This window comes from Carlito syrichta, unplaced genomic scaffold (assembly GCF_000164805.1).
Source record: "Carlito syrichta isolate Samal-C Ts95f unplaced genomic scaffold, Tarsius_syrichta-2.0.1 Scaffold288685, whole genome shotgun sequence".
Classification (NCBI taxonomy): domain Eukaryota; kingdom Metazoa; phylum Chordata; class Mammalia; order Primates; family Tarsiidae; genus Carlito; species Carlito syrichta.
The window spans coordinates 163,566-185,334 of NW_007232781.1; the positions used below are offsets into that span (position 1 = coordinate 163,566).

The 21,769-nt window shown below is 35.2% G+C and overlaps 1 protein-coding gene across 8 annotated transcripts in view; it reads left to right on the forward strand.

Moving 5' to 3' along the window:
* The window catches only part of CNTNAP4 (contactin associated protein like 4), a 275,112-nt gene that overhangs the window by 144,340 nt on the left and 109,003 nt on the right, over positions 1-21,769 (forward strand). For 6 of the 8 annotated variants that reach the window (XM_008053817.2, XM_021710358.1, XM_021710357.1 and 3 more), the window contains 3 exons: positions 17,749-17,952; positions 18,495-18,679; positions 20,214-20,357. In XM_008053817.2, coding sequence (XP_008052008.2) covers positions 17,749-17,952; positions 18,495-18,679; positions 20,214-20,357 — 533 coding nt within the window. The remainder of the gene's footprint in view (positions 1-17,748; positions 17,953-18,494; positions 18,680-20,213; positions 20,358-21,769) is intronic. The other 2 variants (XM_021710360.1, XM_021710356.1) reach the window with 2 other exon arrangements.

Here is a 21,769-nt window from a genome sequence, read left to right on the forward strand (position 1 = left end):
TTTCAATTTAGACACAGAAGAACTTTAAGATAGATAGGCATAGAAATAGATACATATTTGTAGATATATGTGAATGCATATATTCAAATCTAATATTATTACTAGAGCCTAACCTCCAAATATTAGAGCTTCTACCCATGGGTTATATTTGATGATGCTTCACTTAGATACCCTAAACTTAATAAAAGAGATGAGTGTTCCATTTAGTATAATCAGTCATCCGTTATGAAACCAAAAAAATGTTTTTCTCTCTAGCCTAAAAATAATGTGCTATGTAATTCACTTTTTAAAATGCTATGTCCTCAGTGTAAATTAATAGAAAAAGTAAAAACCTCTGCCAGAATATAAAATGTGTTTGAAATACTCTCACATAAAAAAAGATAGAAACCACAGATTTCACTTAGTCTCCTCTTAATGAAGCATTTTATTATATCTTTTTGTGTGTAAGGGACCTAAGAGTTATTGATAGTCCACCTCAAGCCACATCATCCTGTAAGATACTCTTTTATTATAGAACAATGAGTTAGTTAGTATGATCTACAATTACCAGATGAACAGTGTAAGATTTGAAGAGATTCAATAATTTACCCAAAGCCTCACAATTAATACATGAAAAAATCTAAGAAATAACTCAGGACTGTTCAATGTCACTATATCATTTTTCTTCTAGTCAACACTTTTTTTTCTTTGTAGCCACTAAAGCTTTTTTCACACATATTACTTTGTGATGTAAGCCAAATTGGGTTCTGGTTCACTCTATTTACATAAAAGGAAAATATGACATAAAGAGGTCAAGCAGCTTACTAAAGTTGTCTAAATTTTGTCAGACAGAAAGACCATGTTGTACAGATTGCACAGGTCTCCTGTTATATTTAGGGGTTCCCTGTACCCATCTCTGCCATCAACAAATATGTTCTTTCCAGGGTCTAGAAATAATAATAGAAGTATTAATATACCATTAATAATAATAGTAGTAGCAATAGAACTAGCATTAATAGGATTAATTTCTTTAACTCTAGAAATAGCAAATAGTGCTTGAGTGCTTATTATATGCTCTATAGTAAGTAGCTTATGATTACTCAAAATAGCCCAGATAAATATTACTAGGTAACTACTCCAGTTCCCCACCTTGCAAATGAGGGAGCTAAAGTTAAAGAAGTTGACTTGCTCAAGCTACAAAAATAAGAAGTAGCAGAGCTAGGTGTGCAGCAAAGACTACCGAACTCCAGAACTCCAGAACACAAGCTCATGTTCATACTCCTTCCAGCTGTTGGATCACAGAGATAAGTCAGTGGACAGCTAGATTCTCATTTTTTCCCAACTTAACTTCGCTTCCTAGTCATCATTGATCCAGCTTAGCTGCTCCATATTAGCTTCTCAATTCACAGTGATCACACTTGAATAAAATAATCCACTAAAAGAATTCCAATCTCAACAAAGATTCTGGAAACTACAACCTGGACCAGTGGGTTTAATTTCTCTTTGGCATGTAGAGTTTGGCATAGCTCATACCACAATGGTGGACAATTAGTGAAACAAATTTCAAAATGCCTCAAGCTTATAGTTACGTTCTCTACTTATTCAGAACATCCACCTTGTGAAATATTTGTCACAGCGTAATAATAGCTAACAGTTATTGTACGTGTAATATGATTGTTTGTATAACATACTAATTTAATCCTTAGAACCAACCATTTATTAGGGAGTAAACTGGGTCTTAGAAAAATTAAGCAATTTGTGCAGTATCACACACTTAGTATACATTCAGTCTAGGATGCAAAGTAAACATTAGTTTAATGAGACTATTAATGTTGTTTTGCTGAAACTATAGCACCACTTATAATACGAACATGATAGTGACCGCTGATATACTAGTTCTCTTGAGTTATCTGCTATGGTGTAACTAATAATAACTCAAATCTCCCCCGACTTTTCTTGATCTGCAACTCAGACCAAGAGTTGGAATGTTGTTTTTGCTGTGACTTAATTTTCTTAGGGTACACACATTGTTCACATCTTTGGTCAATCTTTTCATATCACCAGAAGATAACCCAAGAATGAACTGGAAGCCAGTACTTTATGGGAATGTTTTTTTTAATCAAATTGACTGCAATTCCTCAATTTCACCAAAATAATTACGCTTACATTCTTCACTGATTCATAACATCAACATTGCAAAATATTAATTCATTAAAACATGATATGATGTGGCCATCATTTGTTGACCAGTTAATATGTGTTAGAGACTATAAAGAACAGGCATTTTCTGATTTAGTCAACAACACAGTGAAGTACGCATGTGAATGTCATAATTTTATGCAGGAGTCAGAGGAGAAAATTGGATGCACATGTCTATCAAATGAACCATACACCTTGCTCTGGGTTGTCTGGCACAGAAATAGCTGGACTATTGTCTTTCCCCACCCTCAGAAGGAAGCGCTGCTATTGCTATCAGCACAAGCATCCAGCTGCAAGAGTCTGTCTGCAGTTCTGTTGAGTAGCAAAATTCTCTTGAGTAGCATCCAAGTTCAGATTGGACTTTCTCCAGACACACAAGGCCATTATCCTGCAATCACTATAAAAAGAAAGAAAAGCATTGTTGGGGAGTCGGCAGAGTCTCTTTCCTGGATCACAGTCACAAGACATCCATCCATGCTCAATGAAGTAGGTCTCTTCTGAGTTTGAGGAAGGCCTAGGGGATTGCACACAACCTGCCAGCCTCTCCTATGCCTTACCACCTGCACCAAGTTAATGTGACTCTTAGGTGGGCTTTGCCTGAGCCCTTCACTCAGGAGTGCTGCATCAGAGTGCTTCATTTCCCCTGTCATGGAAGAAAGCGAACCTTAGAGAAATTAGGAACTTTGTTCAGGATAACACAACTTTTATTAGATCAGATCTTGAGTTTAAAATCAGATCCATCACTTCGAAGTCAGTGCAATTGACGACTGTATGCATCATACATATATTCACATTTTAAGTATATATTGGTACTTGCTAAAAGAGATCTCTATTAGCTATTGGGTATGGGGAGAAATTATAAAATAATATACATTTTAAAAATGAAGATGGGCATGTGCAATGTTGGAAACATTGTACGAACAAGGCAGAATATTGTAGCACGAGTGTAGCATGTAAAGGATAAAATGATTGATAAACTGAGATTAGTATAAGGAAGTTTATGCCAGTAGGCTTTGAAACTAAGAGGCACAATTTTCACGTATAAATCTGACAGGGTAATTCCAATAGAAGGGGTTTGCCCCAGTCCAGCAAAGAAAAGGGGATTACCAGAATTATCTGTCTGTATTTGAGTATGGTCCTTCAGACTGAAATGAGGGCTAGTGATTGGAGAGTCAAATCTAAAGCCAGTAGCTCTTTAGAAAGTTTTTACTCTTGTTCGTGCAAGTGATAGTGGGACTCTAGACTAGAGAAACAGCAACCAGTATACAGGGAGGCAGGCAGATTCAAAATATGCGGAGGACATTGAGCGAAGAAACACAGTCGTTAGATGTGAAGTGACACTGAGTTATCAAATCTAAATAACTGTCTGGAAGGTGGCATCATTTACTGAGATGAGCACAGAAGGATAAATAGATTCTGGAAGGGAACAGAAAAAGTCACTAATCTTGTTGTTGACTCATTAAGGTCAAGAGCCTGTGAAATACTGAAGGTGGGAAGATTGGAATTCCAAACTCTCTGGGATGAAAGTATAGAATTAAAACCTATATAAATACAGTCACTAGTAGTAAATCAAAAAGTGTTTGACATAGCATGTAAATTCAAGGATAGCTTAATGAGACTATTGCACCACGATTAATAATAAAAATATAAAGGGCTATGCTTGAAGAACTACTCATGTCTTGAAAAATGGGAATGCATTTTTGCCATAATATAAGCAGGTCCTTTGTACTATTATTCAGGTAATGTAAATATCTTTTAGCAGATCCCTCTTGTCTCTAATACCTGTGTTTTCTGAAGGAACAGATGCAAGTTAATTCTGTGATTATTGCAGGAGAATGGCTATTGTGAGAACCACACATAATTTTATTGCCCTCTCCCCCAATGAGTTAGAGCAATAACTTGTTATGAAGGAACATCAAGTGAATGGAAAATCCATATCCAAGAGCATGTTTTACTTTTATGTTAGTAAACCAGAAGTTGTTTCCTGAGTAATGAGAGAAGTAGAAGCTAAATTTTGTGAGATCAAAGAGCAAGTATAACTTTCAGATATCTTGGCCATAGCAACTGTGAACATGTTTATAGGTCTAGAGAAGAGACGTATAGAAAGAAATACCAGTGGAAGAAAGAAAGCAAATGAAAAGAAAATATTTGACAGTAAAGAAACTTAACTAAATGTCCCAAAGAAAAGTAAACTGGTAAACAAAGGTAAGGGAAGGAAAATAAATGAGTGAAAGTGAATGTGTCTGAGATGCCCCTAGGAGATAGCAATTAAACCACAGGAAATAATGTTCTTTAATTGTGGATGAATTGCTGAGGCAATTGTCCTTATTATAATCCTAAATTTCTTTTCTCTAGTTCTGGTATAGAGATTCTTACTTTGTAACCCATGATCTCCTCTTTCTTGTCCCCAACAGAATAAGAAGAACATCCAACTGTCAGCCATACTGAACTATTTCAGTTTCTTTGACAGACCATGGTTTTATGATTTTTCTAGCTGTAGGGTTTTTTTTGCATGATGCCTAGGGCAACCACTACATGCCTGGCCTTTACTTCTCTACTTAGATAACTGTCCTACTCTTATTCATCCTCTTTTCTCAACATATAAATCATTGTTTCTGACAACTTTCTTGATACTCCATGCTCAAATCAGGAGACCTTTCCACCCACTCATAGAATAACCTTTCTTCTCCAGATCATAGCATGCCTACATTATACTGGTTTGCAACCAGACTTTCTTTTTCTGTTATTAGTCTTCTGGATAGATAAATGAATGAATGGAGTCAGGCTTGGTGAGCCTCAGTAATGCTTTCTCCAACATCCTAGTGGTGTATTCAACCTGTTAAGGATCAAGAATAGGGCTCAGTGGCTCAGCCTGTAATCCCACACCTTGGGAGGCTGAGGTGAGTGGATTGCCTGAGCCTGCGGGTTCGAGACCCACTTAGGCAACTTGGTGAGACCTCATCTCTACAATAAATAAAAAATTAACCGGGTGTGGTAGCGCGTGCCTGTAGTTCCAGCTACTTGGAAGGCCGAGGCGGAAGGATCGCTGGAGCACAGCAGGTCGAGGCTGCGGTGGCCGAGAGCGGCCACTGCACTCCAGTCTGGGTGACAGAGTGAGACTCCAACTCAACAACAACAACAAAAAGAATAGGGCACAGGGAGAAATGAGAAAAAAACCAGACAAGAGCAAAGGTATAGAAGTATTAAACTATTTTGTTTCATTACTTAAATGCAGACTGTTTAAAAGAAAATTATAGGTTATTTTTAATAACTTGTATATAAGCCAATAATATAAAATTTATTTATTAAAAAAATAAGAATGTGTATTTTGTAATGCAAAAAATATTGAAAGTTGAAATTACTACCATTAGTAGGTTTAAGTTTAGAAACATATAAATAGTAAATATAAGAATGTAGCATGAGAAACAAAGATATTCACCTATGTAAAAAAGAAAAAAACACTAAAAGAGAACTAGGTAGTAGTTTGGTGTTTATTCAGAATGCTGATTTCTCATATCATATGTCTGGTTAGGAAAAAAAAAGCAGTAAATTTGTTAGATGTGCTAAAAGAAGAGTTATAATTGAATACAGTACTAATTGTTTAGCAATTCCCACATGCTAAATCCTAAAAACTTGACTAAAGTGAATTAGAAATGTGAGAAACGAACTCACCTGTCCAAAATCAAAGGATGGACACAGAGACACGGAGTGCAGCAGAAGAGAGACTTTAATGGCGGTCTTGCAAGATTGGTTGTCTGGTGGTCAGGCACAGTGGAGCTGTTACAGTTAGCATATTTGTAACCTAGAACACAAGTCTCTTCCCCGTTCTCCCATAGACTGGGCTTTCCAGAGGTCACAACGCTTTGCCTACATGGCACACATTGATTGGGTCATGTAATTAGTTTATTTGCATGTCCTATTTGCTGATTGGTTTACAGTATTTTATTTTGATTGGTTCCCTCCGAAATTTGAACATTTGAACATAAAAGCCTGCCAAGGTGAAAGTCCATGAAAAAGAGAACAAAGAAGCAGGAAGTGATTCAGCAAAGGCATTTAAACATGGCTCTAGGTTCATTTTGAAAATAAATCATTCTATTTCTTACAGACAGTTCCTGCACTCAGATTATTTATCAGCTAATACAGTAGCCAGATGATCCTATTTTATGTCAAAGTTTAAAAAGAAGATAGATTCTGGTTGGCCTAAAATCAAAGAGGATAAATTCTCTAATTATTTGCAATGTTTACAGTCTTAAGATTCTGTTGATGATTTTGAAGTCCTATTAAAAATTAAAATAAGGTTAGCTCTTATAATACTAGAAAAGAAGTAAACTATAAACTCATCAGGGTCATTTCAAGAGAACTCAGGGCCAACTGAAGAGGCTCTCACTGACCAAAAGTGGAAATTTTTTGAAGCATCAATAAGAATACTAACTACCACACTTTGAAGCAAACTAAATATGTTTAAGTAAATGGGTTCATGGTGATAATAATAGAAAGTTCCATTGGTCATCTATGAGAGGCATTAAGGGTCCACCCTTTATTTTGAAAACTAATAAATGAGGAAAGCACATCTTATTTCTCTGTACCTTAAGATAACCAAATAGAAAAGAAGAGGAAGTTTCTTTTTAAAGAAATATTTCAGATAATAAATAAAAAGGAATAATAGAATTAGAATATGTCTATTTTGCAGCCCTAAATAAATAAATGGACCAAAGTAAGTGTAAAAGTTCACAAAAAGAGAAGATACGCTTTTTAGAATCAGTCACAAAAGAGTAGTTTTTGTTGGATTAACCTACTGCTCATAAAAATGATATATGTTAGATAAAATATATTTTAAAAGCTTGCTTCAGATTTCTGAAGTTCAACTCGGAACAGCTAGAAACTTGAGAAAATTTGATTTTTGAAAGAAGGGAAGAAAACTCTGAAAGATCTTCATTTAACTTGCTTTTTCCTAAGGACATGTAGAAAGTAGTTAGATTTTACTAGGCTGGGGGATGGGGCACAACCATCTGAGTTCTAGGCTGCCAGAGTGGCTAGAAATTGAAGAGGGAATATTCAAAAGAAGGATATCAAAGAGACGTCCCTACTTCTGTATTCACATTTCCCTCAAATCCCTGTGTGATTCTTGGACTTCACATGCTCAAGGTGAGACACTAAGGAGCCCAAGAGAAAATTTAAAATGTCAGCATCTTATCTAGTGTTTGAAAGACCACCTTTGGAGTTCAAGTCCTCCAAATTTAGAAGGAGTTTTTAAGCACCTTGAGATTTTAACAAAATACTACAAGAATATTGCCTTGGGAGTAAACATTCCATGTGAGGACCAATTGTTATAAAACAAAATCAAAATCAACTTGCCCAGCAAAACCTGGAACCAAGCCTTCACAGAATCTAGGTGATCTGCCAGTAATTCAACTCCCTGTGAACCACTTCCATTTACTTCCTGCTATTGCCACCCAGCCCTCTACAGTCTTTCCCCTCCTCCCAACCATCCTCATCTTCTTTCATTTCCATCTCCTCCCCTTTCCAACTTCCTCATTCTTCCCTAACCCCACTGGCACATGTGGTTTACCTTTTCAGTTTAAATATCACTTCCTTAGAGAGGTCCCTGATTGCCAACCTAATATAAATCTCTGTTCAAAACTCTTCTATAACCCTGTCCTTTCCTTTCATGCTTCACTTACAATTTTTAAATATATCTCTACACATGGGAGGATTTACCTGGTATGTTTTCCTTCAGATCGGGGAATCCATAAAGATAAATGTGTTCCCCTCTTACAACATCTGCTCCCACTGTAGCACTTGACACAGTCAATGTTCAATAATTATTGGTTAAATGACTAAATTAAGAAAATATGTAAATAGCCATGATGTAGACTGAATAATAAAAAAATATAAAAATCACAAATAGATTACATTCACTCAGCATCAATTAATTAAAGCAGAGATATCTTTGAGATATATGGAATTCCAAATGTTTTTATTAAAGTTACAGTAATAGCAAGCAAAATAATAAATGTTGAGGCATTTTGATACTTCCATTTGATCCCAATAGCATCTCTGTGTAGTATGAAAGGCTGGAGTTATTCTCTACACATTCCAAATAAAGAAACTGAAATCAGCATTTAAGTGACTTCTACGACACTGTGAAAATTTCAAATAAATATTAGAGATGTAAATACAACTTATACTCTCCAATGATGCATTTAAGTGTCCTTGACATAGTAGATGTTACTAATATCAAATCTACTTAAAAGGTTAGTTTAGGTCGATATTTAAGCGACAGTGCTCATGTTTGTTCCTATAACCTCCCAGTGTGTTTTTACTGACCTTAACTCAATCTATTTAAAACTATGAATGTAAAGTCACCTTTTCCCTGTGGTTATATGCAGCACTTGATTTCTGTGCCTCCCTCCTTTTTTATTATATTAATTTTAGTTGTTTTAAACTTAAGAGTCCCTTAAATCATTCTGTGTTCTTTTATGCTACTATGCAAAAATAGTACAACCTATTTCCTGTTGATTTCTTGAGTACTTGGACTCTCTTCTCTATTGCTTTAAAAATCCAATTCAGTAATGCAGATCTCAAGTGCCTATATATCATGCTGTTGCTTTACTATTTCACTGTGTAATAGTTTAACAGTGACTCAGTCTGATTTGTGCTTCTTAGAAGTCAAAATTGCACCTCTGTTTGTTTAGCAATTCATGGGCGATTATTTTCAAATAAATAAGCAGTGTGATCAGTGTTTAAGGCTAACTTCATGTTTAACTAAGAAGAGTGTGATCTGTAGCCCTTTTCAGCTGAAGAAAGATTGCTATTATTGTTTTTCTCTGATTTTTGAAGGTAGCACTCTTGTCCTATTTATATTTTGGGGTAATTCCCAATGAATTAATAGAAGACTCTAGTGGCTTTTTCAAGAAGAATCCTTTCATGACTTTCAAATATAATTAAATTTCTATTACTAAAAAAATTAATTTTCTAGTTCATGAATTTTCTATTTCAATTTTTCTCTTAAGTTTTTTAGTCATCTGATGTCATCAAGAATGTCATGATTCACAGTTTAGCTCACAGAATCAATTTATCCCTAAAACATATTCCATAGATAAATCTCTACCATGCCCAAAACTTTCTGCAAGTACCACCACCAATATAAATAAACAAAACATTTATTTTTCTGTGGTACAATTCAATAAGCAATGAGGTTATTTATTTTCAGAGAATAGGTTTATGGAGTCTGTTTGTTCTTCCTGTCAAACAACCCTCATGCTGTCATCTGTCTCAGAAACACTCAGGGACCTCCAGATTGGGAATTCTGGGTTAGAATTCCAGAGATTCTAATTTAGTGGCCATCAGGCCAAGCCCAGGATATTGAAAGTTTATAGAAATGCCAACAGATTCCTCTTGGTTCTAATAAACTGGACCATGGAATTCACATTAAGAAACCGTGCTCTTGGATATTTTTCTTAGTAATTCACTTGGAGGCAGGGAAGACACTGTTTTTTCAAGTGACAATCTTTCAAAATTTCAGAAGCTTCAAACTTCTGAAGCAGGGATAGGATGCAAGGATAAAGGGAAGATACAGGTAAAGTGGAATATAATACCATGTAGAATTGTTTGCTTGGGAAATATGCAGAGATGGAAAGATTGTTAACTACTCAAGAAGGTAAAACATTTCTACAATTTAGTTGATACCCTTCTCAGAAGCTGAAACATATTGACTCCCTATCTTATACATCTTGGAAATCATACAGGACCCTCCCTGATACAGAAGCAAAGCTCTGAACACTGGCATGAATAATTGCTTCTTAGGGATATGTGTCTTTCCCAACTGACTGTAAGCTCTTTGAAAAAGACAAAAAGTGTTCTTTGTTTTTGTGCACTTCTGTGTATTGAATTGTGTTCACAGAAAGCTCTCTGTAAATATGTGCTACAGGAAAAGAGGGCAGAATACACATTTCAGCAATGCTACTTCTGACACAACTCTCTGAAAGATATTTTAGTATTTTCAATTGCAAAACTCTTAATTCCTCAGGAGATTGTATTTCTGAATTGCGTAAATAAAGCAAACTTATACCCAGGGTCACAGGGAGAATTGATATGAGAGTAGGGTCTACAGTCTTTGCAACACTCTTCTTTCCTTGATTCTTGCTCTAAATGAGAAGATTTGAGATGGAGGTATTCACTGAGGAGGAATCAGGTCACCCATGATTGCTGTGGTGAGTCAGCTCAGGCAGGAGCTGACAGACAGAGAAAAAGCCACAGAACCCACAGATGGCTCAAAATCATTCTTGCTGTATAACCTGGCAATGACATTGATAATTAAGGACTTCTTGTGCACTTCAGAAATACATGATTTTTTAAAGAGTCATAAATATACCAAATGTGTTTATTAAAATATTTTTTGTAGTACCTCTTTTCCTGTCCCTTATTCTAACAATAAATGATAGCATTAACAATAGTGATCATTAACATTTATTGATCGCTAATTGTGTGCCAACTTTTAAAAACTCTGTAGGTATACATTCATACAACAAACCTATTAAGCGTATACTATTCACAGATGAGAAACAGGGACACAAAAGTTAAGTAACTCTCTGTGAGAGAAAGAATAATGCCCTACCAAAGGCATTAATTTCTGAAACTTGTAAATATGTCACGCTACCTTACACGACAAGGGGACTTGGCAGATGTAATTAACTTAGGGCTCTTTGGATGGGGAGATATTCTGGTTTATTCAGCTAGACCCAATGTAATCACTAGGGTCTTTATAAGAGGGAGAATCAGAATCAGGGAAAGAATTGTGATTATGTAAACAGAGAGAGAGAGAGAAAGAGAGAGATTGATTTGAAGATGTTATAACACTGGTCACGTGAAGAAAGGAAGAAAGGGGCCGTGAACCAAGTGGTCAATAGAAGGTTAAAAAAAAAAGAAAAGAAAAAGAAAGGAATTATTATTTTGAGACTTTACAAGGAAATCAGCTCTTACCAACACATTGATTTAAGGACTTCTGCATTCCAGAACTGTAAGATAAATAACTTATTTTATTATTTGTTATTTTAAAGATGTGGGGTACAGTTCAGTGTCAGGTATACAAATGTTCATTATGCAGGTACCCTTGTTGATGAGGTGTGCCCCTTCCTCCTCTGGCAGTTTCCCTCAACTGCCAATCCCATCTCCCCTCCCCTGACAGTTCCCCACTATTGCCAATTCCTTTCTTATAGTATTATGATAATTGTTTAAGATCTGCTTACGAGTGAGAAAATATAGTACTCTGTTCTTTGCTTCTGTGCTAGATCACTGAGTATGATAGACTCTAAATTCATCCAAATTGCTGCGAAGTCCATATGTTTGTCCTTCTTTATGGCTGCATAATATTCCACTGTGTATATGTACCACATTTTTTTAATCCAGTCCAGCTTCGACGGGCAGCATGGTTGGTTCCATGTTTTTGCTATTGTGAACAGAGTTGCAACAAACATGCGTGTGCAGGTAGTAAGATAAATACTTTTTAAAGGTTTAATCAATCATATTTGTGGCTACTTGTTACAGCAACAATAGGAAACTGCCTTACTCCGTTTTGTGTTGCTATAACAGAATACCTGGAGCTGAGTAATTTATAAAGAAAATAGATAAATAGCGCATGGTTTTGCAGGCTGGGAAGTTTAAGAAACATGATATCCACATCTGCTGGGCTTCCAGTAAGGGCTTTTGTGCTGGTCAAAACTTTTGGAGAAGGTCAAAGGGGAATGGACAAGTACAAAAAGGCAAAAACCGAGGGGTCATCTTGCTTTATAATAACCCACTCTCATGGGAACTAGTCCAATCTTATGATAACAAATCTAGTGTCATGAAAGAGAACTCACTCAGTACCCCAAGAATAGCAATGAGGGATCTGCTTTCATGACCCAGACACCTCCCACTAAGCCCCACCTCTAACACTGGCACACTGGAGATGAAATTTCAACATGAGTTTTGGCAGAGACAAAACACATTCATACCATAGCAGAGGCTAATACACTTGCCCAAGGTAGAGTGAGGATTCATACTTGAACAGACTAGTTTCCTTAACTACTAGGTGAAATGGTAATACATACTATTACAAATGACTAAAAAGGGGGCTAGATTAAAAAGCGGAGAATATGTCAGAACGATTTGCAACTTGTCACTAGAAAATTAGAGTTTCTGCCCTCCCCATGGTGAATAGAATATGACAATCACATTATTAATCTTGATAATAATCCAATCATTAAAATATAACCTTAGTTAATAAACTAATGAATAAATTCATTAGGAAAATGCCTTCTTTTCAAACAACAAAACTCCTCCTATATCTTTGGACTTTAAGTCTTTTACTGCTATGAATTTTGTTTACTTGAGATTTCTCATTTTTTTCTATAGTCAGTTTTCTATTTCCTCTACTTTTCCTAGTTATACAACCCAGTTGGGTGCAAAGATTCTTTTTTTCCAAGGGTGTTTAAAGACGGCAATAGATGTGATAATGACTGTTCATTGAAATATTAATGTTATCTTGGATACTTAATTTAGTGTTTCTAAACACATAAATATTCAGTTGGGTTAATTTTAAAATTCTATTATCCATATTATATATTTTGTAGATTGGCATTAATATAAATAGATATTGTTATGAATCACCCTGAATTTTTTTTTTGTGAGAATGCATTTGCACTGGCAGTGCTTTTTTAGTAGTTCAAAGATCTGAGAATCTTTGTGGAATAGTGAAAAATAAATTCACCCTGAACATTGCCAGTAATGGCTAAGAATTGAAATGTTACTTTCCTGGTCATTGATGTGAAGTCCAAGTGTACTTTTTAAGTTGAGAGTGTTAAAGTAAAATTTTCAAAACACAAAAATATGACTCATTCAAATACAGATTGAACACATATAAAAGAAGTACTTGATTCATTAATGAAGGAATCATAAAGGTAATTCAAATAAAACTCAATTGACTGAGTGTATATAGGAATGAATATTGGAGAAAAGAATGTTCCAGAAAAAGAATGTTGGAGTGATATTGTTAAGTAAATACACAAGAGGTTAATGTCCAACAGGGCAATAAACCCATAACTTTTGAAGATACATTATCTACCAGCTGAGGTCATTTACATCTCTTCTGGACAAAAATCTACAAATTAACAAGTAACTTTATAGAATCTGGCCTTAATCAGTAATAAATACTAAAATCACAAATCAATTTTTCTTTACAACATTAAGATCACTTTCAAGAGGGACAATTTTGGGTGGTGGAGGGAGCTCAAAAATGGAATTATCTTTTGATAATTATCTTTGGATAATTTCCCTTGTGGTACAGGCTTCCCCCACTAGGTAAGTGTTCTAAGAATCCATTGGCATCTGTGTACCAGCAAGCATTGTTGTGACAGGTTATGTTCTGCTTCAGTGAATTTTTTTTGGAGATTCTTTCAATGTGTTTGCCCATTTCATGATGGATGATTTACAAGTGCACCTGCCCACACCACACTGTGTTCAGCAGTTTTTGACCAAAAACAGCATGGTTCCAGTGTCCCAACCTTCCCATTCACCGGATCTTACTCCAAGTGACTTTGTATGTTTGTTTCACTGGGTGAAAAAAATCCTCAAAGAGAAACGTTATGCTGACGTGGAAGAGGTGAAACAAAAAACAGCAGAAGCATTAAAAGACATCAAAATTGATAAGTTCAAAAACTGTTTTGAGCTGTGGAAAAAGTGTCTTGAAAGGTGTATTGCATCAAATTGAGAGTATCTTGAAGTTGACTGATGTTTAAACATGTAAGAATAAATACACAATTATTTAATAAATAAATTCTGGGTTTTTTGTTTTTGTTTTTAAGTCAGAGTCTCACTCTGTCACCCAGGCTGGAGTGTAGTGGCATACTCACGGCCACTGCAGCCTCGACCTGCTGGGATCAGGTGATCCTTCTGCCTTAGCTTTCCAAGTAGCTGGAGCTACAGGTGTGCGCCACCATGTCTGGCTAATTTTTTTTGGTTTTGATATATTGTAGAGACGAGGTCTTGCCATGTTGCCCAGGATGGTCTTGAATCTGTGGGCTCAGGCAATCCTTTCGTCTCTGCCTCCCAAAGTGCTGGGATTACAGGTGTGAGCCACTGCACTCAGCCATTTCTGAGGTTTTTTGGGAAGTCCTCCTCGTATACCTTTCTCATCAACAACCTTAGAGAGTTAGGTGCTGATGATATATAGAATTCAAATGCTCTCTCTCTCTCTCTCAAAAGATCATATTTTTCAGGTTTTTATACCATTAGCTTTATGCATCATAACAAGGTATTTTGTATGTGTTATTTAAAATAAATTTTAAAAATATATCTGATATTTGTGTAAACTTAAAAAAGTTACTTATTTAAAAAGTGTGCAATTACAAATGAGTGTTCTATGTAAAATAATATTGTCAAAAATCATCCAAATCTTTTTTTTCTTTTATGAGATTAAAGTTTTTCTGTACTGCTAATGTACTCACATTCTGAATTATACTTAGCTTTTTTCCCTTGAAGGGTATTGTTTACATGCATGAGAAATCTGCTCTGTGATTATGGCCAATTTGTTGATTTTCCTACTCCTGTACTTTCTTCCTTTCAGTTCCCCTTTTTCACTCCTACTGCTGAGCACTGAATTATTTTTTTGTTACCATAGTTTCTCAGCAATCTTCAGAGTTTTCTTTTATGTTAGTGAATGGGATGGTGTTGGGAAAATGTCTAGACCTCTTGAAGTCTAATGTTCTAAGAAGAGTAATTTTAGTTTAAGGGGACAAATTAGGACAAGTTAGAAGACTTGAAGACTGTAGAGACTGGTATGACTACTGATTAAAATCTGCCTTTGTCTCAGATTTTTAGACCTGAGAACTGAACTGAACAGACACTTTTTCAATTACTTTGACCCAATCCTTATGAAACTCTTATCAGAATGCCTGTTACTATCTGTGATGGTTTTATGAAGTTACTTATTCACTTGTTAAATATTGTCCCTCATTGGATATAAGCACCATGAGGGCAGGAGACATGTTTGTGTTGAATATTCTTTTATCTCAGCTTCCAGCACAATGCTTCAAATATGATGGGCTAAATAAATTTTTATTGAATTAATTCATTGGATTGCATAGTTGTTTAAATGTGAAGCAAGTAGACAGTCGGTAAGAATGAAAGAAAATGGCAAGTGGCTTCAGTCTAAGAATATGCCATTGCTTTAGGCATTAATTGTCATATTTTTTTCACTACCCCATTTTGCTTATTGAAATTTTCCAGCTGGGCTCGGTGGCTCAGCCTGTAACCCCAACACTTTGGGAGGCCGAGGCGAGTGGATTGCCTGAGCCTGCGGGTTCAAGACCTGCCTGGACACCTTGGTGAGACCTTGTTTCTAAAATAAATGAAAAAATTAGCCGAATATGGTAGCTCACACCTGTAATTCTGGCTACTTGGATGGCTGAGGTGGAAGGATTGCCAGAACCCAGCAGGTCGACGCTGGGGTGGCCCCTGAGTGTGCCACTGCAGTCCAGCCTGGGTGACAGAGTGAGATTTCAACTCAGGGGAAAAAAAAAAGAAATGTTCTGGGCACAAAAACCTTAGGTGCCACAGATGATGTATATTACCATTACAATGTAATGATAACAATAGTAAAAAAAGAAAAAAAGGACCAGTAGGGTAAGTTAACACAAGCTAAACCTTTGGAAACAAATTCTCTTGGTAGCTAATTCCAAAAATACTCCTTATCCAAAATAAAATCATTACTATCATAGTTGCCTTTGAGCAATATATTAACTCAGAAATAACTGCATTGCTCCAAATGTGTCCACACTTAAAGGTTTTCTTACTGGAATTTTTCTTAATTTATTGTAATCTAATACTTATAGGATGAATTATTTGTATTTGGCAAAGTTGTTTTTACCATGCACATTCATTCAGCTATATAACAAGGAATAATTGTTTGGATGACATTATTCTTTCTACAGAATGAAATCTACTCATGCACACTTGGTAAATGAATTCTTTATAAGCACGTTAGCAAAATGTAAAAAAAAAATCTCTGAATTTTCAAAAAATGGCAGCATAAAATGGTGGAAAACATTTTGAGAGGTGGTTTATATAAATGTTTCACATAAAATATGATGAATAATCTGAATTAAATGCATTTTTGGGCATATAAGTAGCTGTAGTAATTTCGTCGAATGAAACAGAATGAGTAAACTGGAATATCATTTTGTTGACTGGAGAAAGTCAGCTTACCAGTTGAAAAATAGCTTTTTATTTTATCAGGTTTCTCTAGTCTCTTCATTTATTGCATAAATGCACTCTCAAGGGTAATTGCTTTAAAAAAATCTTTGAATTATGAAATGTGAAAAATACCGCTAGGATTTCTGAGTATTATCAGTTTTTTTGTGTGTATTTTGTTCAGAGTGCAACTGATTTTGACAGATGTATTGTTATGTTACCGGTATAACATGACATCTTTTTTCAGATGAACTGAATAAGAGTGATCTTGACAATAAGTAGATAAGACACTGTCAGAAAGCTGAAAAAACATGTCAGTGTCATAGTTATGACACAAATACAGCAGAACAGACTTTACAACATCATTAAGTCAAGGTCTTTCTAACAATGCCCTTGAGAAGACAGAAAATGGCATTGCCCTCAAATACTATCACTTAGCCACAAACATAATAAAATAAGACAAAACACAAAGGTCAGCTTAATACATACTCAAAGTGGCATTTGATAAGTCTATACTATGTGTGTGGATTTCTTTAACATAGCTCATGAATGAAAGAATCTTGAGGTAGCACAACTACTTTTTTTCTGAAGCCAAAAAACCCATTAAATTTCAGCACTTCAAGAATGCCTTTGAAAAACACTGATTATGAAATATGCAAAGTGGTTTTATGTATATTAATTATAACTTTTTCTTCTTTTTGTGGAATGAGAAGAAATAACCTTTAATAATATGAGGAAATTAGCAATACATTTAAAAATATATCTCTAGATTAAAAATTTTGTAAACAGGATAGTAAAGACTGAAATGAAATCAACCCTGGATGTCAACAGGGAATTAGACATTTAGTGGTTATATATTCCCTTATTATGACTGGCCTGTATCTGAACTATACAGACAGTCCCTGACTTACAATGATTCAACTTAAGATTTTTTTGTCTTTACAATGTTGAGAAAATTATATGCAATTCACATTCTGATTTTAACTTTCAGTAGAGTATTTAATAAGTTACATGAGATTTTCAACACTTTATCATAAAATAAGTTTTGTATTAGATGACTTTGGCTGTAGGTGAATGTAAGTGTCCTGGGCATATTTTAGGTAGATTGGGTCAAGCTCTAGTGTTTGGTGGATTAAGTGTGTTAAACTCATTTTCGACGAATGATATTTTAAATTTATGATGGGTTTAGTGGGCTGTAACTCCATTGTAAGCTGAGACGAGTCAGTGTATATATATATGTGAGTATACATAATGCTCTCTCTCTAAATATATGTATGCACTTAAAATACCTTAATGGAAAACCTATTTCTCCTTAGAATGACATAATGTCTTTGTCTCTAGGATCTGAAGTGGTTGATCTTGATGGAAAAAGTTCCCTTCTCTACAGATTTGATCAAAAATCCCTGAACTCAATAAAAGATATTATTTCTTTGAAATTTAAAACCATGCAGAGTGATGGGATTCTGCTCCACAGGGAAGGGCCAAATGGAGATCACATCACATTGCAATTAAGAAGAGGAAAACTCTTTTTACTTATTAATTCAGGTAAAGCTATTTGGTGAGGTGCTTGCAAATGGGATTATTTAGACATCACTTGGATAATTCTATACTTTTATAGTTTATCTTTTAACCGTAGAGGTGCCTTATTTTTTGATTCAAGGACTTGTATGTATGTCAATATTGCTCTTTTATGTAGATGTGGTTCATATTTCACGAGTTCCATAAAATCCTCATTTGATGTTTTTTTACATGGCACTGATAGAACTACATAGCTATTTTCTAACATAAAGAAAGGAAAGGGTCATTGAAAAATATTGAAGTAGTAAAAATAATGAGATTGCAGCAAAGATCAAATTTACATAGAAAATGAGCATGCATGGGTAATAATAATAAAAAGAATTAACAGTGAAAGAAATTACAAGGTTGAGAGACCACTTTTTATTCAAACTTCAGGTAAATTCATACCAGTGTTTGGAATGAAATGCATGGAGAGAGATTACAATTATTATGAAAAATACCGGTTCACAAAAGGGCAACTTAAAAAAAAAACTGGAAATAATGATGCTGTTATTTTTTTCCTTTCTAAGGTGAAGCTAAACTGCCCTCCACCCCCACCCTGATCAACCTCACCCTGGGAAGCCTGCTGGATGATCAACATTGGCATTCTGTGCTCATTCAGCATTTGGGCAAACAAGTCAACTTCACAGTGGATGAACATAGGCATCATTTTCACACACAGGGGGAATTCAATTATCTGGATCTTGATTATGAGGTGTGATAGTTATGTTTCAATTAATAGAGATTTTATGATGTATACGTGGTTTAATCTCTCCAAAGAAAATACACTATAAAGAATCCACCTTTTACAGTGAATCACAGAACTGGTGAAGTGTTTCCCAATGTGGCCTGACTCACAGTAGCAGAGTTGAACATACAGTACTTTGGGCTTCATCTTTCATATATGTTAATTTATTAATGCTAGGTCTGTGCGAATTGTTATGTCAGCGGATCAGTGTGCTGAGTCAGTGCTGCAAGTAAGATGCAAAGAATTGCACAGAAAATAGATCGGAAAATATAGTTTATTTAGAAAGTAGATTAGAGAGAGAGAGACTGAGAGAGAGAGAAGATCCACCTTCCCAAGATAGGGGAGGAGGCTACACAGCTTACAGAGAAATAGCTGAATAAAAACACGACTGGTCCTGAGACTCAATTCTTATTGCACATGCGGGTCCTTGAAAAAAAACAAAAACAAAAACAAAAAATATGGCTGGACCAGGGCTTAACAAAAACTTGGCCATGGCTGTTTGAGGTTGAATGCTTTTTAAACCTTTTATTTCATGGGGGCAGGTCATTAAGGTGACTGGGTGATGGACTGTTTTATGTTATTACAAAGGGGCAGGTAATAAGCACGTGATGGTGATGGATGGGTGGGTTAGTCACAAAACTGTTGCCATGGTGATGGAATCTGTTTGTGTTACATGGGTCACAAAGGGCTGATCACAATAGATTAGGTCATTCTGGTTCTTAATGGCTAAAAGACAAACTTGGATTAGAAAAGTAAACAGTACAAAGCTGGCTTGGGGGCATTGTAAGACAATTATCAATAGCTATCCCTCGGAAATCAGTTCTGTAAATTAAAGTGAACTGCTAAAAAAAAAAAAATGACAAAGCTAAGCAATGTTAAAATGACTGCTCTTTGGCTGTATAGAATCCCATTTGGTCTTTGGTCCTTTCAATTAATATAAAGCAAAATCATCTATTTTATCTCAAATATGTAGTCACAGAATATCACATGTAGGAACTCTTTTTCACCAAGATATCTCATTACTGCAAGCAAATATAGGATGTGTTGTATGATTTCTTTTGTGTCACAGGGCACTTGTGAGCAGTATAGATTTATGGGAAGAATGTAGCAATGAAATGATTAATTAATTAATTAGCAATTGATCCACATGCCCTAATATCAATGTATGCCAGAAACTTATATAAAATACAATGCCATTATAATTGTTTGCATTATTAAACAGATCAAGTTTAACCATGATATAAGGATGCGTTTTTTTATTAACCAATATGTATCAAAACCAAGTATGATTAGCAACTTGTAAGAATAATCAAGTTTTAGTGTAAATAAAAACTGAATGCATATAAATTTATTTTAAATCTGTATCTTAAATTTTTTCAGTGTAGGGTGACAAAAATTGATCTCTTATGATAATTACAGCCCTAGTCGCTAATCACAATTATTTAAGCAAGTTATCAGAAAATCACTAAACAATATTATTGATGCCATTTTTCTTTCTAAGATCAGCTTTGGAGGGATTCCAGCACCTGGAAAATCATTGTCATTCCCACATAAAAATTTTCGTGGATGTTTAGAAAATCTCTATTATAATGGAGTGGATATCATTGACTTGGTCAAGCAACAAAATCCACAGGTCAATATTATGGTAAGAGTCTTTATATAAATAAATGAGAAAATTATAAGTCTTTTCTACACAGTAAAATCACTACATTTTAGGTTCCCATTTGATATGATGTTTTAGAGTTTATCTTATTTAAAAATTTTCTCTGATTGTCAATATACATATAAAGGATTAATTCTATCTGAAGGAATTATAATTCAAAGGGCATAATTATTTTTATATAAAGTAAGCAGTTTTTTTATTGTTGATATTTTAAATTTGTTGTGATATTATTCCCAAGAGACTAATTTCTTTTGCTTTGTAATTTCCTTAATAGTGTATATCTTGACAAATTCACCAGATGAACATACAGAGTTTTTGGAATCAGATAACATCCATGTATATTAGGGAGACATTTGAAAAACTTGTGTTTTGCCATGGTCATTCATGAGAAACAAAAGAGACAAATAGGTTGTTACAACATTGCATTCGCCAATCCTGTTCAAATATCAGTGCTAACCAGGGTGCATTATATTCTAATCCTATGGAAATGGGGAAGAATTTAAGTGTAACTCTTTGGATCAGGGTTTAGTCAGGGAAGCAGAACCACAGGAGTGTTATGAACAAGGAATCTACTTTGAGACTTGGATCTCAACAATTTCCAGAGGAACTATAGTGAAGGCCTAGCAGAGAAAGTTGGAAGATCAGAGAAGTTACTAATTCTGCCTGAAGCAATGGTGTGTGTAGACAAGTTGGAGTTTGCAGAGGATTTTCAACCTATGAAGAAAGCTCCTGAGAGATTTTGGGAGTTGTTGCCTTTGGGTAGTCACCGTCTCATGGATCCCCAGTCAAGTGTCTGAGAAAGAGCCTGAACTTGCAGTTGTTTAGCCAGGACAGGTGTTGGGAAGAAGGGATGGAGCAGAATGCAGGAAAGCACAGACAAACGGGAACAAAGTAGCACCTCTGTGATCATCCTTTATTGCATGTGATCAAGCACACACAAAACTTTGGAGCAAGATGTGTTGCTGGTGTTTTACTTCTGACTGTCAAATACCACCTAAACTCTCTCTTTTGGCTTTTACCCAGAAGCAAACAAGGAAGGGGGTTCTGGGAAACATGGTTTCCAGCTTTACCAGTTTGACACATATTATTTGAATGAATTTCTTGAAATGGCTTGAAATTCAAATTGAAGCTCATGCTGTATCAGCTAATCCCAAAGCGCATCATGAGAATATTATTTATAGAACATTTTATTTCTAATTCTGTGTGAATTGATTGTATTCATATAACCATAGCAACCAGCAAGATTTTAAAATAGTTATTTTGTTATAAAAGGAAAAATGATTTTAAATAAAATAGTATAGATAGTTATGTGTGTGTGTTTCATCCACTTTATTAGAAGAACACACGTTCTAGAAGCTGCTTGTGCAAGAAACACCCACTCTTCATTGGCAAGA